The 22,483-nt window shown below is 37.5% G+C and overlaps 1 protein-coding gene across 1 annotated transcript; it reads left to right on the top strand.

Annotated features, from left to right (window-relative positions):
* Positions 1 to 7,235: 7,235 nt before the first annotated feature.
* On the top strand, positions 7,236 to 21,650 carry LOC142344064 (uncharacterized). The gene is made up of 2 exons (XM_075395542.1): positions 7,236 to 7,769; positions 20,981 to 21,650. Exons 1-2 carry the CDS (start codon positions 7,472 to 7,474, stop codon positions 21,235 to 21,237), a joined length of 555 nt encoding a protein of 184 aa, XP_075251657.1. The 5' UTR covers positions 7,236 to 7,471; the 3' UTR covers positions 21,238 to 21,650.
* Positions 21,651 to 22,483: the final 833 nt, after the last annotated feature.

A 22,483-nucleotide genomic window follows, 5' to 3' on the forward strand; every position in this document is an offset into this window, starting at 1 on the left:
AAAAAAGTATGAAATAATGACTTCTTGGTTGATCATTTTTCAAAATTAGTGATCGAGCCTAACTTTATTTTTGTTTTTTAACAGCGAAATTGAGGTCTAAAACCATTAATATTCCCAAATTTTGTGTCTACCAACATTACGGGATCGACCATGGGTTGATCGATACTTGTTGGCGCTGGCGTTTTTTCAAATCAAAATCAACTTAAACGAAAACTTCGCTCATGCAAAGGGGGGTCAACATCAGTGAGATGTTTAAGTCGAGCTTGTCCAAACAAAATTCTGCTTTACAAAATCCGTCAAAAAATCTTCCTTCTTGGCTCGCCTCGAGTGTTTTCATTGTGTGTGCGTATAAGAGTTGTGTCTCTGTGTTTGCTTATGTGTTTGTGTGTGTTCTGAAATGTTGTTAAATGTGTATTCAAAAAGTCGAGTTGTTTATTTAATCCGTTTTCACATTCAGTTCTTCATTTCGTGCCCCCTAGAAAACCTTCGTTCCTTGAGGTTGAAGCCAATTTAACCCTTGTTCACGATTTTAGTTTTAAGAAATATTTGGTTATAATTAAATTAGTTTGTGACGCTCTTAGGGTTATACTTTTATACCTGTATTTTTGGAGGCTTAAAAATCACGTCCACAAACCGAACCTAAAAATTTGGTTGAGATAATACTGGATTGAAAAAACTCATGTAAGGACCTTGCGTCAACCGTATTAGTCTTGAGGAGACCATGGGTCGATTTTTCGAATTTTTAAAAACATACAGGGCTATTAATGAGCGAGTATAGAGAAAACTACAGGCCATCAAGTATCACAAATCTGTATTTTCTGCAGGTGGGTATGAAAAGATTGTTGATGGCATTCTGGAAAGACATTGCTCAAAAGATGCTATGTGTGTGCAAAAACTGCAGGTCAACATATGAAACAATTTTGTGTCAACAATTAAAACATACTTGTTCATGTACACTGCTATATCGGTTCAATATTCCGTGTTTTTCTACAACAAAAACTACAAGTAGACCACAGGGAGAGATTTCATATTATCAAAGCAAATTAACACGCTCAAAAAGTGGAGCACAGAAAAACACAACGTATGATGATTTCCTGGAAATTAAAGAAAAATATTATTATATTAAAAACAAACAGTATATTGATAAAAACAACAGAAGGGCGCCAAGTATAAACTTTGATTCGAACGAAAAAAAATGAATCACCAAAGGAAAAACACACAGAAAGAAAAAAAATAGGTTTACTCTTAAAATTAGAAATTCGGATGCCAAAAACGGAGCCTTTCATTGTAATATTAGATAAATGAAACATACAAACTGAAAACTTCACGCAAATTAGCTAAAACAGCGTTTTTTTAAACAAAAGATACAAGTTGAAACTAAAAACAAGTCATTATGTGAACTTGTCAATAAATAAAAGATGAACCAGTGTCTCATCTTTCAACTCAGCGTCAACACAGTCAAAGTTAACTGAATGACACTTTTCGTTGGCAGACGGCAGTGCACCAGCAAAAACCAAGCATAATTTTTTGAAAATTTCAAAATGGACAAACTTATTGTACTTTCAGATAACACTATCACTGAAGTTTTTGAAAAAATAAAAGGTCTGAATAAAAAGGACATTCAAATTTGTTTGAAATCAGAAATGAAAAAAGGATGGCTAAAAAATCTGCAGTCTGAGAGATCATGTATAAGGTTTTTTACAAATTCTTTGATCCGATGTATTCCCTTTAGATATTGAGAGCGGCTAGGGTGGTACTATTTCAGAGAAAATGATGAAAAAAGTACCCAACCAATCACAGACAAGTTTGTTTTGCCGACACTCTTCAAAGCGTTCGAAAAATCAGTTGTGCTGTGTCATTTTTTAGACATTTTGAAACTAAAAGTCTTCAGTACGGTTCAGTTGTGAACAAAATAATTAAAAGTAGAACTTGCTCAAGTGGTAGAAATTTCCCGATATCACAAAAAACCACAGTGTTTTTTTTACCACAGTGAGGCTGCGCATACTTTCGATACTTTTTGAATCCTACTTAGGCGCAAAAAGCACTTTATTTCCGTAAAAAACTCGTTTTCAGAAATAATATTCACTAAACGCGATTTCCTTAAGGGTCAGCACCAGAACAAATTCAAGCAAATGGACTTGCAATCGAGCAAATAGAGCAATAAATCCCTGTTTGCAATAAATTCCCTGTTTGCAATTTAAGACGATTCACTGCTCACGAAACGTCGGTAAACAAAATATAGAACACGATCTCTTTGAGATTTGCAAACCAGCAGAATATTAATCATGACAAATGTAAGTTTTCGAAATCAATTTTGAAAAACATAAAAGAAGCTACGAAATATTTTGATTTTTCTCTAGATTCTACCTTTCTTCCGCAAAACATAAGGAAGAAATTGCAAAGTTGAAACGAGCAAAAACTCGTTTCTACAGTTTCAAAAGCTTTTCAGTCGTGCAGTTGTAGTACTCTTGAAAAAAGTGTGCTCAAGCGGTATTTTCTTATGGAGCCGAACTTAAGAATATGTGTTGTTGGTCAAAATATATCTTAAGAATTATTTTGGTCTTAAACTTTGAAGGCATCTCGAAAGTCAAAGAAGAGGACCTGAAAATTTCAGACGCGCAGAAAATTCTTCTCTGCCATTTAGTTAGGGTGCTGTCTATGAATATTAGATAAGACTTTGGCACACTTTTCTGAGTAATGCGATTTACAGATTTGAAACTGAAAAACTTAATTGTCAAAGAGGGTAGACAAACTTTACTATTACTGTGAGCAAATTTGACAACAAATTTTCAACAATAAAATTGTTTTTAATGCGAGTGCGTATATTCAACTTTTTTGCAAAACTGGAAATCAATATCATTAAAAATCTTATAGCGAAATCTGAAACAGAACTAATTACCCACAAGGAAACATTTCCTTTTGAAACAATTGCGTGTCAGTAAAATAGCTCTTCATATTAAGCTTCATTTTGTTTAATCTCTTGAAAACAGACATCACTTGAGGAGCTCCGACCTATTTAAATGCTTCTCAAGCGTTGTTAATACCAATCCATTTTACTTTTTATAGAGCTTTTGGATATTCAAAACTTGGCTAATCTATGTGCCAGACGATGGCATGAAATAAAGGGAAAAAGCGCTTTTAATATATGGGCCAGACCCCCGAACAGATAAAAATTGGGTATGGGTCAGAATAAGTAGACTGCACTCAGGTATGAGGCAAATGGTAGGAGTAAAGGGAATTTTGTTCAAACGGTCTGCCAAGGCCCTCTGTCCTCAATATAAGTTTGACCCTTTCCTGCCTTGGCTCTCTTACCTAATCGCGGGATCCTTCATTTGGTTTAAATATATTTTTTGGTTACTGGGATAGCACTGAAATAAAAAACCTTTTCCTTATTGTGAATTGGGCAAAAATGCTGAAAAATTGTTTTTAATCAAATTCTCATTATTTGTTGTTTGGAATAAAAATGTGTCACTGATCCAGAGATTTGAATGAATTGAAATCTGTTGTAGGCTATTAACTTCAAGGTAACTAAATTGCGTTCATTGCCAACAATGGTCGTTCCAATGCTCATGCAGCACCCATGTGGAGGAAAATTTGAAAACTAGTCTTCAAGTAAAATTGTAACTAGGTCTATTATTTATTAACTAGGTCTAGTTTACTAGGCATTACTGAATAAGTCTAACTGTCATGAAATACAATGAACCCGTACCTTGGTCACAGTGAGTTTCATTGCTGTACCATTGATTTTCAATCGTAACCATTACTGTACCAGACAAATAGCAGTCTAAATACTTTTGCCAGTCTGCGCAGACTCGATTAGGCAACATCCCAGTCTGTCCTTTTTTTCGCAGCATCATTTACATTATTGGTTAACACTGCACAGAATGTTTCAGATCAGACTGTACATACAAAGAACTAACAGACTGTACATAGCAAATTTTGAAAATTTCGAATAACTGATATCATGCATGAAATTTTCAACATGGCAATACCCGGAGCTGCATTCTAGCTGAACTTCTATGAACTACACCACAATTAACTCACACATCGACCTCCACCGACTTCCGCCGACCTCCGACCTCCACCGACTTCCACCGACTTCCACCGACCTCCGACATCCACGGACCTCCGCCGACTTCCGCCAACTTCCGCCGACTTCCACCGACCTCCGCCGACTTCCGACCTCCGCCGATTTCCACCGACCTCCACCGACTTCCGACTTCCGCCGACTTCCACCGACCTCCGCCGACTTCCGACATCCACCGACCTCCGCCGACCTCCGCCGACCTCCGCCGTTTCTACCTGAATGACGTGAATGCACCAATGTATTCAGCCCGTGGGGTGTCAATCCCAGTGTTAATCAGTGTATTTATGTTAACCTTTTTCCAGTGTTTGAATAGTAGACTCAATGGTCTTCATATGTTGTGTTTTTCAGATTTGATTGAAACTTGTTATTGAAATTTGTGTTGTCGACTCGAAGTGACTTTGATTTGATTGAATTTTGTATCGATATGGAACAGGTTGTTATTACGGTTGGGTTGCACGAATCGATTATGAAATGCCAGCAGGAAGTTATGTTTGTAGTTGCGGATGTGGAAAGTAAGTCATGCCATGGAATTCTAACGGCCAGGAAGGTGTTCGATATCGACAACGAACGGATGGATCTTGTACGGAATTTGCGCAAAAGAGGGGCACCTGCGAGTAGTGTAGTGGTGGTGAATGAAGGCAAGGGGAAACGGTTTGAGTGCGGGTTTTGTGAGTATGAATCACGTGCGCAGTACATTACTGCAAGGCACGTTGCCCGCGTTCACCAGAAAAACATCAGGCCCACTAAATGTGACCTTTGCCCGTTCAAAACGATATATTCTGCAAATCTAAAAAGACATCATCAAAGAGTTCATAATTCTGTCAGTTTGAAATTGAGGTGTGAGTCAAAGTCGTCGGAGTCGAGGTCGTCGGAGTCGAGGTCGTCGGGGTCAATGTCGTTGAGGTCAAATTCGGGGTCAAAGTTGTCGCAGTCAATTTTTTGTAGATAAAAATCCTAGTGATTGGAGATTCAAATCTGGGTGACGCAAAATCATCTCTGCAAGAAGACGAACTCCTGAATCGTTTTCGGTATTTTATTTCTCTGTAATTTTTCATCAAAGTTTTTAAAATTATTTAATCTTTTTTTACAGCCCTGTTTACGATTGTGTCGGTGGTCGCCGAGTTGACGACCTTAAAGATCTCGTCCATGATGCAAGGAATTATACTCACATTTTTGTTATAGTGGGTGATAACGATGCTAAAACAATGCCGGTTTCTTACATTTATCGAAAATTTGTTGAGTTTCGTGATGCGGTTTGGCCCACAAAAGTAAAATTTTCTGGGCATCTGAGACGTAAGGATTTGCCACCTCAGTTAGTGTCTAAGAATAATATGTTTCTACGAAATAAACTTGGTTTCCAACTTAAAGGAACCAGAGTGTTTAAACGCGAGGACTTCGATGATAATATTGGGTACCATTTTGATAAATATCGTGAAGGTTTTCGCCACCTTGGTGTTTTAATATTATCTGTGTTCAAAGAGTTCTGTTATGTGTAACTGAAATGTTGAGTTTCAGGTAAACGCTAAATCAGTTCTTCTGACAAATTTGTTTTTCCCTTAGAACCTACTTTTTGTTTAATTCATTTTATTTAATGAACTCCAGGTTCTGCTGCTTTGTTTTACCATTTCAGGTTCATGTTTTGATGTTCTGAGTTGGTGTTAATGTTCCGTGTGACGTCCGTGACGTTTGACATCTTTCCTGTTCGATTCGAGAAGATGGCGCATGGTGATGGCGCATGGAGCTGCCTGCGGCAAATGTTGGGAAAAGATCACCTGTGACAGGCGAAGTCGATTTACATGCAGATTATGACCTGAACAATTACAGAAAGAAGGGAAAGAGTGGGGACATTTAAACTATTTAATGCAATGGACATTAATTAAATGGACATTAATTCCATATTCCATATTTATATATTCCGTATTTATAATTTCATGCGTTTATAAATTCATACAATATGACATGTATTTATAATCATGCGTTTATAAATTCAAACAATTTACCAGAGCTTATTCTTTTTGCATGAGAGAGGGAGCAATTTATTTGACCGAGCAGCGTGAAACAACCACTTAAAGCCCCTACCAGATCAAAAAGCGGCAATATTTAGGCAGCAATTAAGCATGAATTAACAAAATGTGCAGAGCGAGTTTTGGCGGTAATTACTTGTGTGCAGAACAAAATTAGGCGGTAATTACTTATACACAGACAAAGCATAGCCGGCAATTATTAATTCGCAGATATCATTTAGGCGGGAATTATTCATTGGCAGATAAAACTAAGCCGTAATTTACCCCTGCAAATAAAGTCAACAGTAAAACTTTTTCATGCTCGTAGTATTTACTATGAAATTTTATCTGTAATTTCCCAAAAGTGACATGAACATAGTAATGGTAAGCCAAAAAAACAGACTGCAATTTTCAATGATTCAGCGATGATTTTTGCTGCAAGCAAGGTACGGGAAGCTTGAACAGGATTGCAAAGCTTCAGAATCATCGAAGCCTGATCGCAAGCATTACATTTTTCTACATTGAGAACAAACCAGGGTTGACCAAACTTAAATATGATTTTTAATAAGCGTTTTATGATTAGTAAGTTTCTTTCATGGTGGTCAACCCGGGAATAACCGTCAGGTTAAAATTTTACCAAATTGTAGTCACGGCGTTAGCTTCAATTTTGTCTGCAACGTTGCAAAACTATTTTAACGGGGAGTGTTATAATACGAGATCAGTAACATTGAGATCCTCTTCCTACAGATTATTGATTGACGAGAGATATCCAGTCTAAATTGTCCAAACTTATTGACATTTATGCATTTCGAAAATCAGTTCACATAAACAACAAAACCTATTAAACACTATGGCTTTCAGTTCAGGTTCCACTCACAGAATCTTTCGTTGACCGAGGTCCATGCCTCAAACAAGACTTTTTGTCAAATTGTAATTGCTATTGTTGAGTTCCATAACTAACCTTAAAATGGCATATCTTATGTAATCAAGTCAAAGAGAAATGATCATTTTGTGGTATAACAATTCATTGCTTGGCCATAACATTTCAACATTTCATTTACGTCATAGAGCGTCTTGTCCTCGTTCTATATTTGTTTGCGAGTATTTAATTTGGGTAGTTGCGCAAGCGGTAAACTCGAATTGAAACAATAAACATTATTTAGCTATAAAACCTTTACTTACATGTTTGCATCTCAAAACCGCCTACATAATGTTATATATCGTAGTGATCTAAGTATCAAATATTCAGAACTTGAGATATATAGACATATTGCTAGGCTTAAACATTCTTGTATCAAGATTTGAGTTTCAACATTTTGAATAAAGAAGGAACACATTTTCTGTTGAGAATATTTAGTTTATCTTGTGTTTATCTTCCAAAATGTCTGATAACCCTCCGCAGTACGAATCGGGAAAATATGCCGAAGCTACTCAGCAACCACCTCCCCAAACCCAATATGGTGTCGCCCAAACCCCTTACCCCCCGTCTTCAGCCCCATACCCACCCGCCAACGCTGGGCCGCCGCCTGTGAACTATGGGGCAACAGGGGGCAACATAGGGGCGCCCCCTTCTTACCAATACCCCCCATACCCCCAAGGAGGACAGGCGATGCCTCCGCCAATGCCGCAACCGGCCACGGCTCCTCCCCCGCAGCCCCAAGTGGTGACACAAGTGATAAGTTAGTAGTACTACGTCTCAATTTATACACATCATTTTTTTCGTTTCCTTGTAATCTCTACGAATGAAATGCAGCAGTCCTACGAGTTTTGATCATACAGAAATCGAAGAAGTCAATTTCATTTTTTGAAACTCTTTGAAGTTGGATGGAAAGTTTGAAAGAAACTATTGTCTCGAGTTACTGACAAAACCAATGACCGAGAAAACTTGTTTCATTTTACTGCTCCATTTTGGCAATCTTAACATTTCAAGAGTAACAACTTAATTAGGTTATGAAACATTGCAATTCCAGAATACTTTAAGTTTCTTTATGTGCAGTTTTTCTTCATTATAATTATATTAAGGTCATAGAGTTTGCCCAAGATAAATGTATGCTGCATAGTCTATATATCCATATCCTGCATAACACATCGATTACATAAGGTTGGCAACAACTAGGCATGGTATGTAACGGAGCCAACAAATCTGAAGAAGAACTAAAATGATAAAATGTCAGTTAACTCACGTGAACAGAGGATATGCAAAACAATTTGAAACTTGTATGTAGATGGTCATAGCGATAAAAAAAGTTTTCGATTAATTGAAATTAGCTTCTACAAGAATATTTGACTTTTACAACACTGGTTACGTATAGCAAAGAAAAGAAAGATTTAGAACAATTTCAGTGGATCTTAATAATTTTGATAATGAGAACAAAGCAAAAAAAAGTGAAATGTTATTCTTTAATTATGAGCGAAAATGATTGCTTGCCAAAAAGCTGGAAATACCTAGAGATTTCCCACTTAAAAATTGTTAACAGAGCAAAAAAAATGCGGAAATGGGAATTCAATATCACTCAGAACATCTCAGATTATAAAAAGGCTTTGGTATATTTTTTCAATATTTAAATTAGTGCTAACAGTTCGAAGTTTGTCACACCGGTGCCTTTTTAGTGTTTGTTTGCATTTTTTTGGCAATCACACACCTACATACCGCTACGTGGTTTAATCCAAAACAGTTTCCAGCAGCAGGCAACTGATTTCGAAAACGCAACTTAAGTTTTGCGCTAACTCCCAAATTTGTTCCACTCCAGGTAAAAAGATCGAAAAAAGCTTATTCGTCAAAAGCAAAATATGTTGTTGACTCTACAAATATGGGAAAATGATTTTCTTTCTTTGTGAAAACTTACCCATGTTAAGATTTTGCTTTGGTTTTTTGGCCCAAGAACTGTTAGTCATATGACAGGGGAAGTAGATGAAGACCAAAATAACTGTTGGTTTTATAACCAATGCAATTAGCAGTAAAAATTTAGTAGCGGGAGACGACTGGACACTTGAAAATACAGATATTAAGTAAAACAAATTAAAATAAAACATGCAGTATGGTTTTATATTGCACTCTTGTACCAGACAAAACCAGAAGCTCAGTATGAGTGTCCATGCCCAGAACAGCGTTAATGAAGTGTTAGTTGATAACAGATCGGAGAACAAAGAAATTCAGAGCCTTACTTCCTTTTAAAAAACACGATTTTTATTTCTTTTGACCATAATCAGGGCCAATAGTTCGTTGGACCGTTAATAAAGAACTGAAATGTTGATAGATCCCTATCTTGGTCAGAGGTATCCACTCAGCTTATGGCACAAGAGACTAAGGGATAAAACATATTGAGGAAACATTCGAATTAAAAAATCATGCAAAAGGGCTGAATAAGTGAAAAGGTTAAAAAAAACTCCCGATCACTCACAGAGGAGGTAGTAGACCTTGTTTATACATACATATTTGGGCTTGTTGTTCCAGAAGTTGTGGAGGTTCAAAAAATATGTTATAAGAATTGTGGATGCCCATATTAAGCGTTCGAAGATGTGTTTCTACAAGACTAAATATAAGGCCCTTAACCATGTTCAGCCAATTTTTATTAAAAGAGATAAACAGGAGCTTTGATGTGCGATAGTGAATACGAATATATACGACATTTACAAGCCTTCCAGAGAAAAGAACTTCGGTTAGAGTTCTCAGCACCTTTTACGCCGAAAGAGAATGGTAACGTTCAGCGCATTGGGAATACAGCAGTAGAAATACTGGATGTATACCTTCATCCAATCAGAGACTGAGAAGACATTATTCTCTTTTATATAGAGAGAACTCTACTAACTATAGTCAGTCTAATAGAGTAGTTGCACGATGTGCGTATATCTGACTCCGGTGTTATTCTTTATAACCACCGTTCTAATTGAAATATCGTCAGTGTTGTACTGATTCGGTTAGTCTGAGAGCTATAGGTAAGCATACTTCGCGCGCAGAAATAATAGCTCTAGCTCTTTTTAACTTAAGGCTGTAAAAGAAGCCCACAACTGGTCTGCCCTAACTGGTGCGATCAGTGAGTTAACAAACTCTAACCGTGAAAAGAACTCACACAGAACACACTATTCTCTCTTGAGAAGAAAAACTTAGATCTAGCTTATATAATTTTGTACTCTTTTTACAGTTAAAATTTGGAAAACAGGAAACACAATCCCAACAAAAACAAAATAATTAATATTAAAACACAAATATTAGTAAAATGAACCATTGCACTGATCAAACTTCCTCTTATCTTGATACACACTCCGACGAACTACAATTAGCTGTTCTTACACAACAGAACAAACGTCTAACACGCGCAATTTTACCCTTTGAAGTTAAAAACTACCCAGACAAGATGAATTAAAAATACTTTTAAGGATAGAAAAACAACTCAAATATCACTATTTTGCAATAGAACATTGGCCTCCCCTGTCTTTACCAGAGAAAGAATCACATTTTTCCCGATTTGCTTTCCTTTCATTTTTAATAGAAATATATGGAGCTCAACTCACAAAGGGCTTGATTCTTTTTCTTTGTGATCCTCACACAAACACATATATTTCTCTCATAGACACTTTATTTAAACCACTATCAGATGCACTATTTGAATTCCTTAACGGAGTATGGTCAGAAATACAACCCTCGGATAGAACGGTTGTAATTAGAATATCTGCTTTTGAATTTTTTAAACGTTTAGCCTCTACACTTAATACTGCTATTTTAAAATCACGGAAAGAAAGCGTACATAAAGTCGCTCGACAAGAATTAGAAGGTTTCACTCGTCTTCTTAAAACATACATAAGCTCTGTCAAAGATGTGGATTTAAACGAAGAAGAGATTCTCAATTATCTTACAATTCTCATTAAACAAATCCCTTTTCAGGATATTTTTTATAAATTAGATCACATATTGTATTCCCACAATTGTTGTGAATGAGTTTTCTATATTAGAGATTTTAAAAACGAACACATTGTTATTTTCTATCTCCAAATCTTTCCACCTCAAGCAACACATAAATTATCTGAACTTCTCTATACAGAAATTGCGTACACTATTGATCTTGACGCTACCCCAGTCTCATACGATATTAAATATATTAAAGAAGTTCTTAGGTTGGATGAGCAATGCCAGCAACAACCGCTCACAAAATGAACCTGTATATCCGCATATTATCTTTACATTTGCCAGAAAATATTATACAATATCCGAAATGTTAACAGTTTTTTCTTCTGATTTTTTAAATCTCATCTATCAACACAATGTCCTTTTATCAGAATCACCTATTGCAGCAATCCGAGTTAGCATACCTAATTTAAATCTACTTATAATCGTTGTTCCAACGTTCACTAACTACAAAATCTATTATTGTGATAATTGCCCCACTCTGGGCCACTGATTAACATCAAAATTGCGTCCTCTAAATAACAATCCAACACTAACCCAAGTGCTCCACTCGTATCCAAATCACTTAGTTGCTCATACAGTGAAACGACTAAACAATCCACCCCCAAAAATGCATCATTTAAACTCTTTAATAAAAAACCGTAAGCACAAGAGACCGAAGAACACCCTTACTCAGTCACTACTACTGTCAAATCTGTAGATAGACATCGTCCCACTGGATTCTCCCCCCACAATCAGTAATCCCATATCCACCTATCAAACCAAGCGCAAAAACACCAAATGTAAGCACAACACCAATCACAACAAATAAACACACAGACTTTATGGCCATACTCAGGCTTTATTGCCAACACAACACTTCAACCACCAACTATTATACCTGCTCCACCACGAGCACCACAGCCTGAACTAATTAACTATTCAAACACACCACAATTTTCCACTCAACCTAAAAATTTTGCAAACACGAACAAAATTAGTAGATCGGAATCGCAACAGCCAATTCACACTATTTCGAATATAAACGATACACCACAAGATATTAGTCTTCTCTCAGACACCTCTACCTCTGATCCACTTAACTCTCAATTTTTTCACCTACTCCATCACAAATTGGGAGTAACCCCTTTAATCCGACACAAGGACAAGGAACTAACATTGAGCGCTTACTCTCACAAGCACACTGTAACCACTCATTTAATTTAGTCAATTCATCACCTTCATTTCAAAATTAACTACCACTTAGCTTTCAAGGTACACCACCTATAATTACACTTAGTTCAAACTCACCTACACCAGACCCAGACCAACATTCTCACCATTGTTTTGGGAAACTACCCGACACTACTCGAACTTATCCAACGCTACCATTAAAATTTTACCCAAAATTTGTTGTTCCCCCACCCACCCTTTTTGGAAATCATAGTAACGGCAAGCAACTGCATAATTGGGCCAATTAAAGAATTACTAAATCATATAAGATCACCCCAGTACAAAAACAACGAGCACATGACTTGCTTAAACAATCTAAAATCACATTTTCTGTAGAAATCATCGTTGAACATGATAAATTAACATTTCACCCAAAAGCTGCTGCAGCACCTAATTTTAGGGTTAAAACAAATCCATCACCCTTTATCTGCCAAGCATTTCACTATAAATTTGACAGATAAACAAAAAACACAGCAGGATATTATGTATTCTACAATCCTCACTCTGGGCTTTCTTACACATGTCCATTACAAATTCAATTTTCTTTTTGCTTAATTTATTCATTTCGCACCCACTTCCGATAAAACAACACATTAAAATTGATAACCACAACATTTCCACACTTAAATCGGGAGTACAAAACCTAGTAGTCGAACACTATGATTCCCCCCAAAGCATATCACTAAAATGCAGTTTTATAAGCTCAATAAAATTGGCGAACGTAAGATCAAACCGGCACTTTCAAATATTCCCCGCCCAAGTACAATTTCTTTCAGAAATTCGAACAGATAATCGCTGGGCTAAATGTTCTGCTCAAAACAATGAACACGAATATCATGTCGTCCACACACACTAGGATGGTCATTCAACTAACTAACATCACATTTAGTTTTGATGTAAAATCAGAAAGCATTTACTACGGCAAAACACGTATAAAATGCGATCTTGAACAAGGCTACTGTCCTCCAAACCACGCTATCAAAGCAACAATCTTTTGGGAACCCAACAATCACTGTCGTATTTCTGACGTTGGTAGATCATATGCACGCATGATAAAATTTCAAAAACGCTATTTTATTGAAACACTCGAAAACAATGAACCTAATTGGGGTCACAAACAATATGCACAAATGTATTCTAGTCGTTTTCAAAAAGACCTTTATGAACATCTTTTTATGATAAATCCGCACTTTCTCGTTTCGAGGTCCTCACAAAACCTCTATATAAATGTAACGAAGATCTCCCATATTATGCTACACAATATCAAGATATTTTTGCTCAATACCAAGAAGGGATTAATTTTGTTACAGGCAAAGCATCAGCAAAATTTAAAGACGTACACGCAACTATTCCTATTGAAGCACCCTCTATCACACCATATACTAAAAGAAATATCCGCAATGGATATGTTATCCTACAAGAATCACCTGTTTAACGTAAATCTGAAATGCACAAACTTTTTAGAAAACAAATTTGGTTTGGTGCTGTCCACCCAAATGTACAGATTGATGCAAAACTCGACTTTATGGTTATCCGCCTCTTACCAGAAACGAACCACACAAGTCTATCTATTTACAAAAAACTTTGCAATCTAGAGCGCGATCTTAAACCGCATTTTTCTTTTAACACAAAAATTTCCACTTGTTGGTTATGTCACCACAGGACAGCGACACACATTCCCTAGACTTTAAAGTTCAAACGTAATTTGACTTTTTCCAAGTAAATTTGTCTCATCACGTCTTTATGTATTAGAAAACCAATGTTTTGAACGTTTTCCTATATTCTACCAAAACAAATTACAGTTTGTTGACCAAGTCACACGTAAGAACTTCCCGTGGTCTATTAAAGCATCATGTAAATCGGATGATTTTGATCAAAAAATCTCACTAGAAGCGGATTGCATTGAGTCATACTGTTTAACGCCTTAACCAATTAAAGCAAGAAAACCCGTCAGAACTTTCACGTCTTACGAAATTGAAAACCGCTTCAACCAAGCAGACTTTACTGCACAACAAGTTGGCATATAAAGTAAACACGAGTGGACTGAATCCATTAATAAAATGAAATTTAACAATTTAATAGACGACGCCGCCGAGAAACTTGAAGTAGCACAAGCAGATTTCGCAAAACAAGCACAATTACAAGCACAATTCTCACAATTACCAAGCGAATACAACAATTATTTTAAATACTCTTTATCAACGGAAAAAAATTTACACTTCGCCGAGTCGATTGGATTGGTGTGATCTAATCAACGGCAACTATTTAAAAGAATTTCTCATAGGAATCTTTGGATACGCTTATTTTGGGTACGTATTGAAAGAAATAGCCATAATTTGGACTGTTTTCAATTTTCTTCAGTGCCTAATTGGCCTATTTTGTAGCTCATTTAACGCATACAATCTCAAATCGCTTCTCAGCCCCAATATCCTATTGGCTAAGATTATTACCTCTGGATTTTTTGGAGTATTTGCACAGACAATATTCCATGTATTACAATCCAATTCCAAACAATATAAACCACCATAACCTAAAAAAAGACGGAAACATTCCGTTGACAGCTGAACTACACCTTCTCAAATTGAATTGAATCTGTTACACAAAAAGTTTGAAAATTTCTATAAGAAATTCTCCTCTCCTGTTCACAAAAACTCAAAAAAATCGGTCCCCAGCCTCTATTTATGAATGCTACGAATTACCAGTAGCATCACATAAGAAACCTGATCTTCAATCCTTGCACACTTTTAATCCAAATAGAGGTAAACGCTCACGCGGTATTTCACTTTCAAGGGACTCTTTCGAAGATGATACTGATTATCAGGAAATCCCAGAAGAGCTCATTTTACATTTACCTAGCACTCGAGTTTTACACTTTTTGTTTTATCGACTCCACAGCAGTCACCACCACAGCACAGGAAGGAGATTCACCAATCCCTCAATTCTGGACCCCACAGCATGTGACCTCATCATGCTGGAGGTCGAAGACATCCTGCCCTCGCCGCTCACACCCTTGGTGCTGCCAGACCCAGTACCAGAACCAGTATGCGAGATGCAAACACTAGCCCTCTTCACGATGGCTCAATCTTCCCCACAGACACATTCTGTGGACACACTAAACTACCACCACCTTCCCCCGCCACTTCATCCTCTTCCTCTGGAGAACGCCACCTCTATATTGAGAGCGATACAAGTTCCCCCTCGTTCCTGTTGGACCACCAACTCGTCACAAGAGCTTCTCCTTCAAGGAGATCACCGGTGCCACAGCTAACTCCAATGTTTGAGACAACCACACACACACTGATTTCCACATCACAACCACTACCCCAGCCTACGATTATCTCCTCCCGGGCTGATCAGGTTGCCATTGCGGAATAATCAGGTCGTTCCACGCCTGAAACGGTTGTTCCAAATTGAGCATACTCTGGCAGGATTCGTGGACCTCGACCACGGTCTCAACCACTGCTGTACCCACCACCAGTACCGCCCACAATCTTTTCACAACAACCACGATTACCTTCGCCACGGTATGGCCCAACCATTCCACCTCTCCGACCACAGACATCCTTTCCCCAACCAACCCCTACGATCGACCGAAATCGACGGACAGTTATCCGAGCACCGACCCTTCACCTAGGAGACGCCCTAGAATAACAGCACACGAGATCTACGCCGTACGCTCTTCGCCAATTCAGGGTTCACAGTCAACCACCCGACACACTGCAAGCCCCCAAGAGGCCCACAGCCCTCATCCTCTAGAGTAAGAGCAAACCCCTTTGCTCCCGCACAAGGGATCACTCATAGAGCGTCAGGACCAAGTTTTTGTTTTCACCAATTCACAAATCCTCTCGGCATCGACACAGTCCACGGTGTCCATGTTCCCGAGCGGATAAACTACACATCTACACCTCCACAACATACTTTGAAGCCCACAGCTAGTTCCTGCTCCGTGGAACAATTAGAAAATGAGTATGTTGAAGAGGGTCGAGATAGAGATCTCCCACTAGAATGTCTCCACTTGCCGATCAACCCCCGTTTCATGGAACGTTTTTGGCACCAGTCCAAATACTTCGCCCTTGCGGACCGCCAGAACGATTACTCGAACACGGTCGTGACTCGCAATGTCGCCCCCTACCGTATTTATTAGAAACACGACCTCTTCTATCTCTAATTTGGTTTTTGCATCCCACACAGATGGATGTAAATAACTAAACACACAAAGTCAAGAGAGTGAAATGTTACACACGATCCACGATCATTTATTTGTCCAACATCACTTACACATGACAAATCCCATCATTCACATGAATCCCCGTCTTTAGTACGCCAACACCAAACTCACATCACCCTACTACATGAATTATAGTTATATAATTCAGCCAAATTATTGTGAACGCACTCTTCGGAATTTAGATCCGATTAAAAATTATTTTCTGTTTTCACTACTCTATGCACAGACCAACCGTCCAATACTCGTCCCGCTCGAATATCTCCAGTTTGTAGATGGAGGAGCCAGGAACCTTCAACCTCCTCTACAGGGACTGGATGACGAGCAAGTTGGACGATCGAGAGCCATCACCAGAGGAAACACAGATCCTCAACCATCTTCTCGCGTTGCAACCACACTGCAACGTCGACCTTTTCCCCGTGCCCTTGCAGCTTGGGGATCAAGACCTCTTAGAATTTTTCAGGGATCCAGACAATCGGGCCTGACTTTTAATTCGAATATGGAAAGTAGGCCACAGCCGTACAACCTCGGACTCACATTCCCTTATAACTTAAAGACTCACTGTTATGAAAACTCACGAAATTTATTTTTCTTTAGAATTCTTTCTATTTCACTTTTTGTATTTCCACTGTCCATGTTATATTTTCATCCTTTCTTCTTTGCCACAATTGAAGATTAGGATCAGTTCTTTTCTTCTTCCTCCCAGTCGGGACTTACTAAGCAAGTATTAAATTTAACAAATAAATTTAATAGGGAAAGTAGGTCTCACAGTAGCTAAAAGATGGTTTTCCATCAGAAGGTAAGCTGGTAGCTCCGATTGGTTCAAACCTTTTAACAGATGGAGATAAAAAGAAATCTCCTTGTACAAATTAGACGGAGACTACGAACTGCGAGCGATCCTCCAACTGGGAACAAATCCTCACTACATGACAGTAAAGAGCAGTTGGGTACTCTAAACAGGACAGACGTTACTGACCAGCACACCCTGTAACTGGCAACCTCACTGGTTCTACAATCGAACGAACCCCTCACTGACGACACTAGTCACTATTTTACTGACAGAGACTCCAGATGACGACGCAAGTCACAACTCCACTTCATCCACTTCAGAGATCACAACTCTCCACCCCACCATTCGACGAGGATGACACATCCAGCGTATTTCTGTTACAGTTTTCAAATTCGGATTTAAAACTCAACCCCGGATGGATGTAGCAGTAGAAATACTGGATGTATACCTTCATCCAATCAGAGACTGAGAAGACACTATTCTCTTTTATATAGAGAGAACTCTACTAACTATAGTCAGTTTAATAGACTAGTTGCACGATGTGCGTATCTCTGACTCTGGTGTTATTCTTTATAACCACCGTTATAACTGAAATATATATTCAGTGTTTTACTGAGTCGGCTAGTCTGAGAAATATAGGTAAGCCTACTTCGCGCGCAGAAATAAGTAGCTCTAGCTCTTTATACCTTAAGGCTGTAAATGGTGCTTACAACGGGTCTGCCTTAGGAACAATGCCTCTAATGACAAGTTGCCTGATAAGAAGTAAGGGCTAGATAAATCTTATTGGCTTTATGCCTTAGTCATGTAAAATGATATCATAAACTTCTGCCGTTAGATGCAATGTACGCGAAGGCAATCTTAGCTCCAATTAAATTTTTGCTTGGTAAAGCTGACAGATCTTACAAAGAAACATCATTCTAAGTTTGTCAGATAACAGCAGAGAATATCTTGTAGTGGTGCGATTGAAAGGGGGAATGATACAATTAAAAATATCCAGCAAGGCGGGTTTCCCGCGAAGCGGAAAAGTAAAGCGTATTAATTTGATAACCGATAGTGAATTAGTGAGACATAAATCAATACTTATTGCAAAAGGTTTAAGTCCGGTTCATGAAGGGATTATAGTAGAATATAGTACCGACTACACGCAAATCAACTGTAAGAGCGATTATGAGATTTGTGGCTTGTGAGGACTCTGAGTTGAAGCAAATAGACATCAAAGCCGCTGACATAAGCGCTGGAATAATTGGAGAAATTTTTCTGTGTTTTGAAGAGATTGATGAACAAAAACGATTATTGGCATGCAGACTGATGAAATGTTTACACAAATTCAAAAATTCCTTGGTATAATGGCTTTTAGAAAAAAATTCTAGATCATTTGCTTCTTCAAGTAAAAAGGTTGAGGACGAAATCGATGGATTTTTAGGTGTCTGGGGAGAGCATGTGTGAATGTTAGGAGAGTTGTTTTTGCAGAATTTTCAAGAAAACGTTTGCAGCTACGGTGATCAAAATGGTTCCCACAAATAGAAATGGAGAGCAGCAAAAAGGAGATCCCGATAGCTTTTGATGAACGTCTAAGACAGATACAAATGAGTTGATTCTCAGACGCTTTAAATACAATTAGATGGTAGTCAAAAACTTACATAATTTCATTTACCAGATACTGATATCGATAAGCTTCCGTCAAAGCAATCTTGTTGTTAAAGAGGTGTTGTAGGATCCATAAATTGTATACACAAATAGGCCGTATCTTAAAAAACCATAAAGGAAATTGTATTTGGAAATTGTGAAAACTTACAATTAAAAGGTATCTCAGAATCAGACTGGTTTTACGTATAAAAATCTCCCCATCAAATGTTGAAGCCGAACTCAAGGATCAAAATGCAAGAAATGCATCGGTATATTTAGCAAATCTCCCCACAAAAGCATATTTTTCTAAAGCTCACACGCGCTTGTTTTATACACGGTAATGCCACAAATACTCATTTTTGGTGTATGAGTATCTGATGTATAATTTCAAAATTTACTTGGTAAATGTCAGAAGTTACTGAAATTAGTCGCTTAAGATAATAAGGTTTACATTAGAGTTTGGGAAAGCGCGGTACCATCGTAGTTCTAATTTTTGACACTTGAATAATCAAAATTCAACTGCATTAAAATCGATTAAAAGTGTCCTCTGAAAGACTAGGACAAAATATTCCATCAATAAGCTATGCAAATTTTACTATGAAAACAAGAGTGGAATAATGCAAATGAAACTATTTGAAGAAAAACTAAGAAACATTAAATTTCTTACTTGGCGTTGAATGAGTTGAATGAAGTGAAATGAGTGATGTCGTGAAGAAAAAAGAACTACCCTTGTGTACTTTTTGGCTTAAGTACCAGTTAAAACCGAAAACCGGGCAAAACAATGCAGTGATAGAGGCTACTGGTATTGCTTGGAAAGTTTGGATATTTAGTTTGCCCAGTCCAGATTCTACCTTTATAAAGAATAAAAACAAACATTTTACACGTGGAAAATTAAAAACTCTGATGAAATGAGATTCCTAAACTGTTGATCTGTTGTATTGATAACAACCGTTATGTTAACCAAGTTAATTGTCAAGTTGAAAGACTTAAAAAAATAAATATTAAATTAAACCCCCAAAGAGCGTTTTCAAATAACAAATCGCGAATTGTAATTACACGCATGAATCAATCAAACATTTCTTCCGGGGCACTTAGCGTCCAAATAATTGGTTAAACGCAGTCATTTTTTTCTAGATCAACTCAATTTTCGATTTTGCAAATTATGAGTCGCTCAAGGGGAGTTTATCATCGAAAAACAACCTATGCGCCTGGAAGGCTTGAAAGTTGGAGTTCATTTTTTGCTGACAGAAATCTTCTAAGCTGACAGAAAGCAGAAAATATTAAGTTTAAGTACTAACGTTCCAATTCAGAAATTTTCAACCAAGTAAATACAACCACTGTTTTCTCTATAGTCGCCTATGATTCAATACCGAATACTCTTTTTCGAAGAAAACTGATCAGTAATTATCTAACAACGAGTGTAAGCTTTTCAATATCTATGTGTGCGTGTGTGTGTCAAGGCTAGACACTTTTTGTAATCTAATTTGACTTTTGTAAGATTTAATTCAGAGAACGTAGCTACTTTTTGATATCCTATTGATATGGCATCCTTTGAGTGTTGAAAGCTAGTGGCTATTTGCATTGCAAGTTTTGACGACTTGTTAGTTTTGCGCAATTAATGGAATCTTGCTTCAGCAAACCCTCGACAGTGATCCCCCATAGCACGCTCCATATTATTATATAACGATAGGCTTTTAAGCACTCGGGCGCAAGCTCGCGACCCTGCTCGTGACATTGAGAGCATCTTAGGATCCATCCATGCTATTATTTCTTGCTCCTCAGTGGTATAAAAAATACCATTACTATGCACTGCTACGAATATTCGATATTAAGACGTTGATTTCAACAGTCACTGCATTAGAATGAGAAACTAGTAGAAATGGTTGCAAAGGAATTTGCATGACAGCCGAAAAAATTAACAAAGGCCAATATTTAGCGTCTGTCATACCACTAGTATAGACCTCGGCGTATGAAAAACTCTGGTGGAGGGTCAATTTTGACGGCCGAACATCACACTTAAAGTCCCGCTAGTCTTTTCATGGGCGAAGCATGGTGCTTTCATAAGTCGAGGACTAAACCCTGAAGAGATTAGAGTTTATTATTGCAATCAGCGTGAATTATTGAATTATTTCAGCGACAACTCCCCTCGTAAATAATCGAAAGATGGGTCGAGTATCTGTCGTAGTCAATTGTCCGAATTGCCACGCAACAGTCTCAACCAGAGTGGAGCTGAACCCCGGCGCCCTGGCCTGGATCTTCTGTCTGGGTCTCCTTCTGTTCGGCTGCTGGCTCGGATGCTGCTTGATTCCATTCTGTGTGGACTCTTGTCAGGACGCTAGACATATTTGCCCTAACTGTGGGGCTACTGTCGGATCTCACTCTGATTTGTAGTGCTTGAAAAGATTGATCTACTCTGTTTCTCGAACCCCTCCCCCAACTCTACACCCTACTGATTTATATTTTATACGCGACTTCGTTCGAAGGTGCCATTTCAGCACACAATAACGTGCTATATGATTGAAAGATAGTGTGCAATTGGTTGTTTTAATCTCTACAGGTAGTCGCACAATAGATCCGAACATATGAAAACCTCAAGTTCAATCACTATTAATGTTCAGTTGAATTGACCATCGAAGACTAAAAAAAATAAAAGAATTTCTCTACTTCTTAGCACTGAATTATCAATCCAGCAACTTTCAACTGTTTTTGCAACAAAATGTTATTGTTAATTTAATTGTTACTAATAAAATTGCTTATTTTTGTTTCAATTTCGTCAAATGAAAATTTAAATTGAGTCAACACGTTTTCACAATTTATCAAGTTTTTTTCAACCCTTCGCGCATTAATGCATCAGTGATATTAAAGGACGTCGTTCGCCTTTAAATTAACAGAAATAATTATATGTCACGCCCCCTATTCCTTGCCTCATAGTTACGTGACGTTTTGATTGAATATCCATATAAATTGCCATCAATTCGTTCACATTTAAACAAATCTGATGGCCATATTTAGTCCCTATTTCCATCTGGGACTGTAACCTCTAAATTGTTTATGTTTGTCGAAAACAACCGCTGATTACTAATAAAAACATTACATACCCAAAAACCTCAAAATTTACCTTTTCAGTTCGGTGAAGATGAATAATTGGTGAATATTGTATAATTGGTGAATATAGTACAGAAAATTTATGTAATTGGTGAAACAATTATGCTGATGGTAGCTGCTAATACGGAAATTGTAAGTGTAATTAACCAAAACCAGGAAACCTACAAAAGCGGGAAAATTGCCCGACTTGGAGATCAGTAAATACTTACGAAGGACAGAAACAGCTCGAGGTATAATATTGCGGAATCGACCATCAGAAAAACACCGGAAAGGCAACCTGATGGCCAGTTAAAAGCTAGTTGTGAAACTCTTATATCGTGTGAAAATTCATCTTCTTTACTTAAAAAAATTCTTTTATTAAATTGGGCTTTGTTTAATTTCAAATACATAATAGACTTTAAGGAAACTCAATTTTAGCTGGAAACATTTTTTGTAAATTGGATAAAATAATTAAAGGTTGAAATGCAAAAAATTTGTCCACCTCCTGAGTTATAACAGACACTGAGAAAGCTTAACTATAGTAGTGAAAAGC

The sequence above is a fragment of the Convolutriloba macropyga genome, chromosome 8, assembly GCF_964194025.1.
Source record: "Convolutriloba macropyga chromosome 8, txConMacr16.3, whole genome shotgun sequence".
NCBI classification, from domain to species: domain Eukaryota; kingdom Metazoa; phylum Xenacoelomorpha; order Acoela; family Convolutidae; genus Convolutriloba; species Convolutriloba macropyga.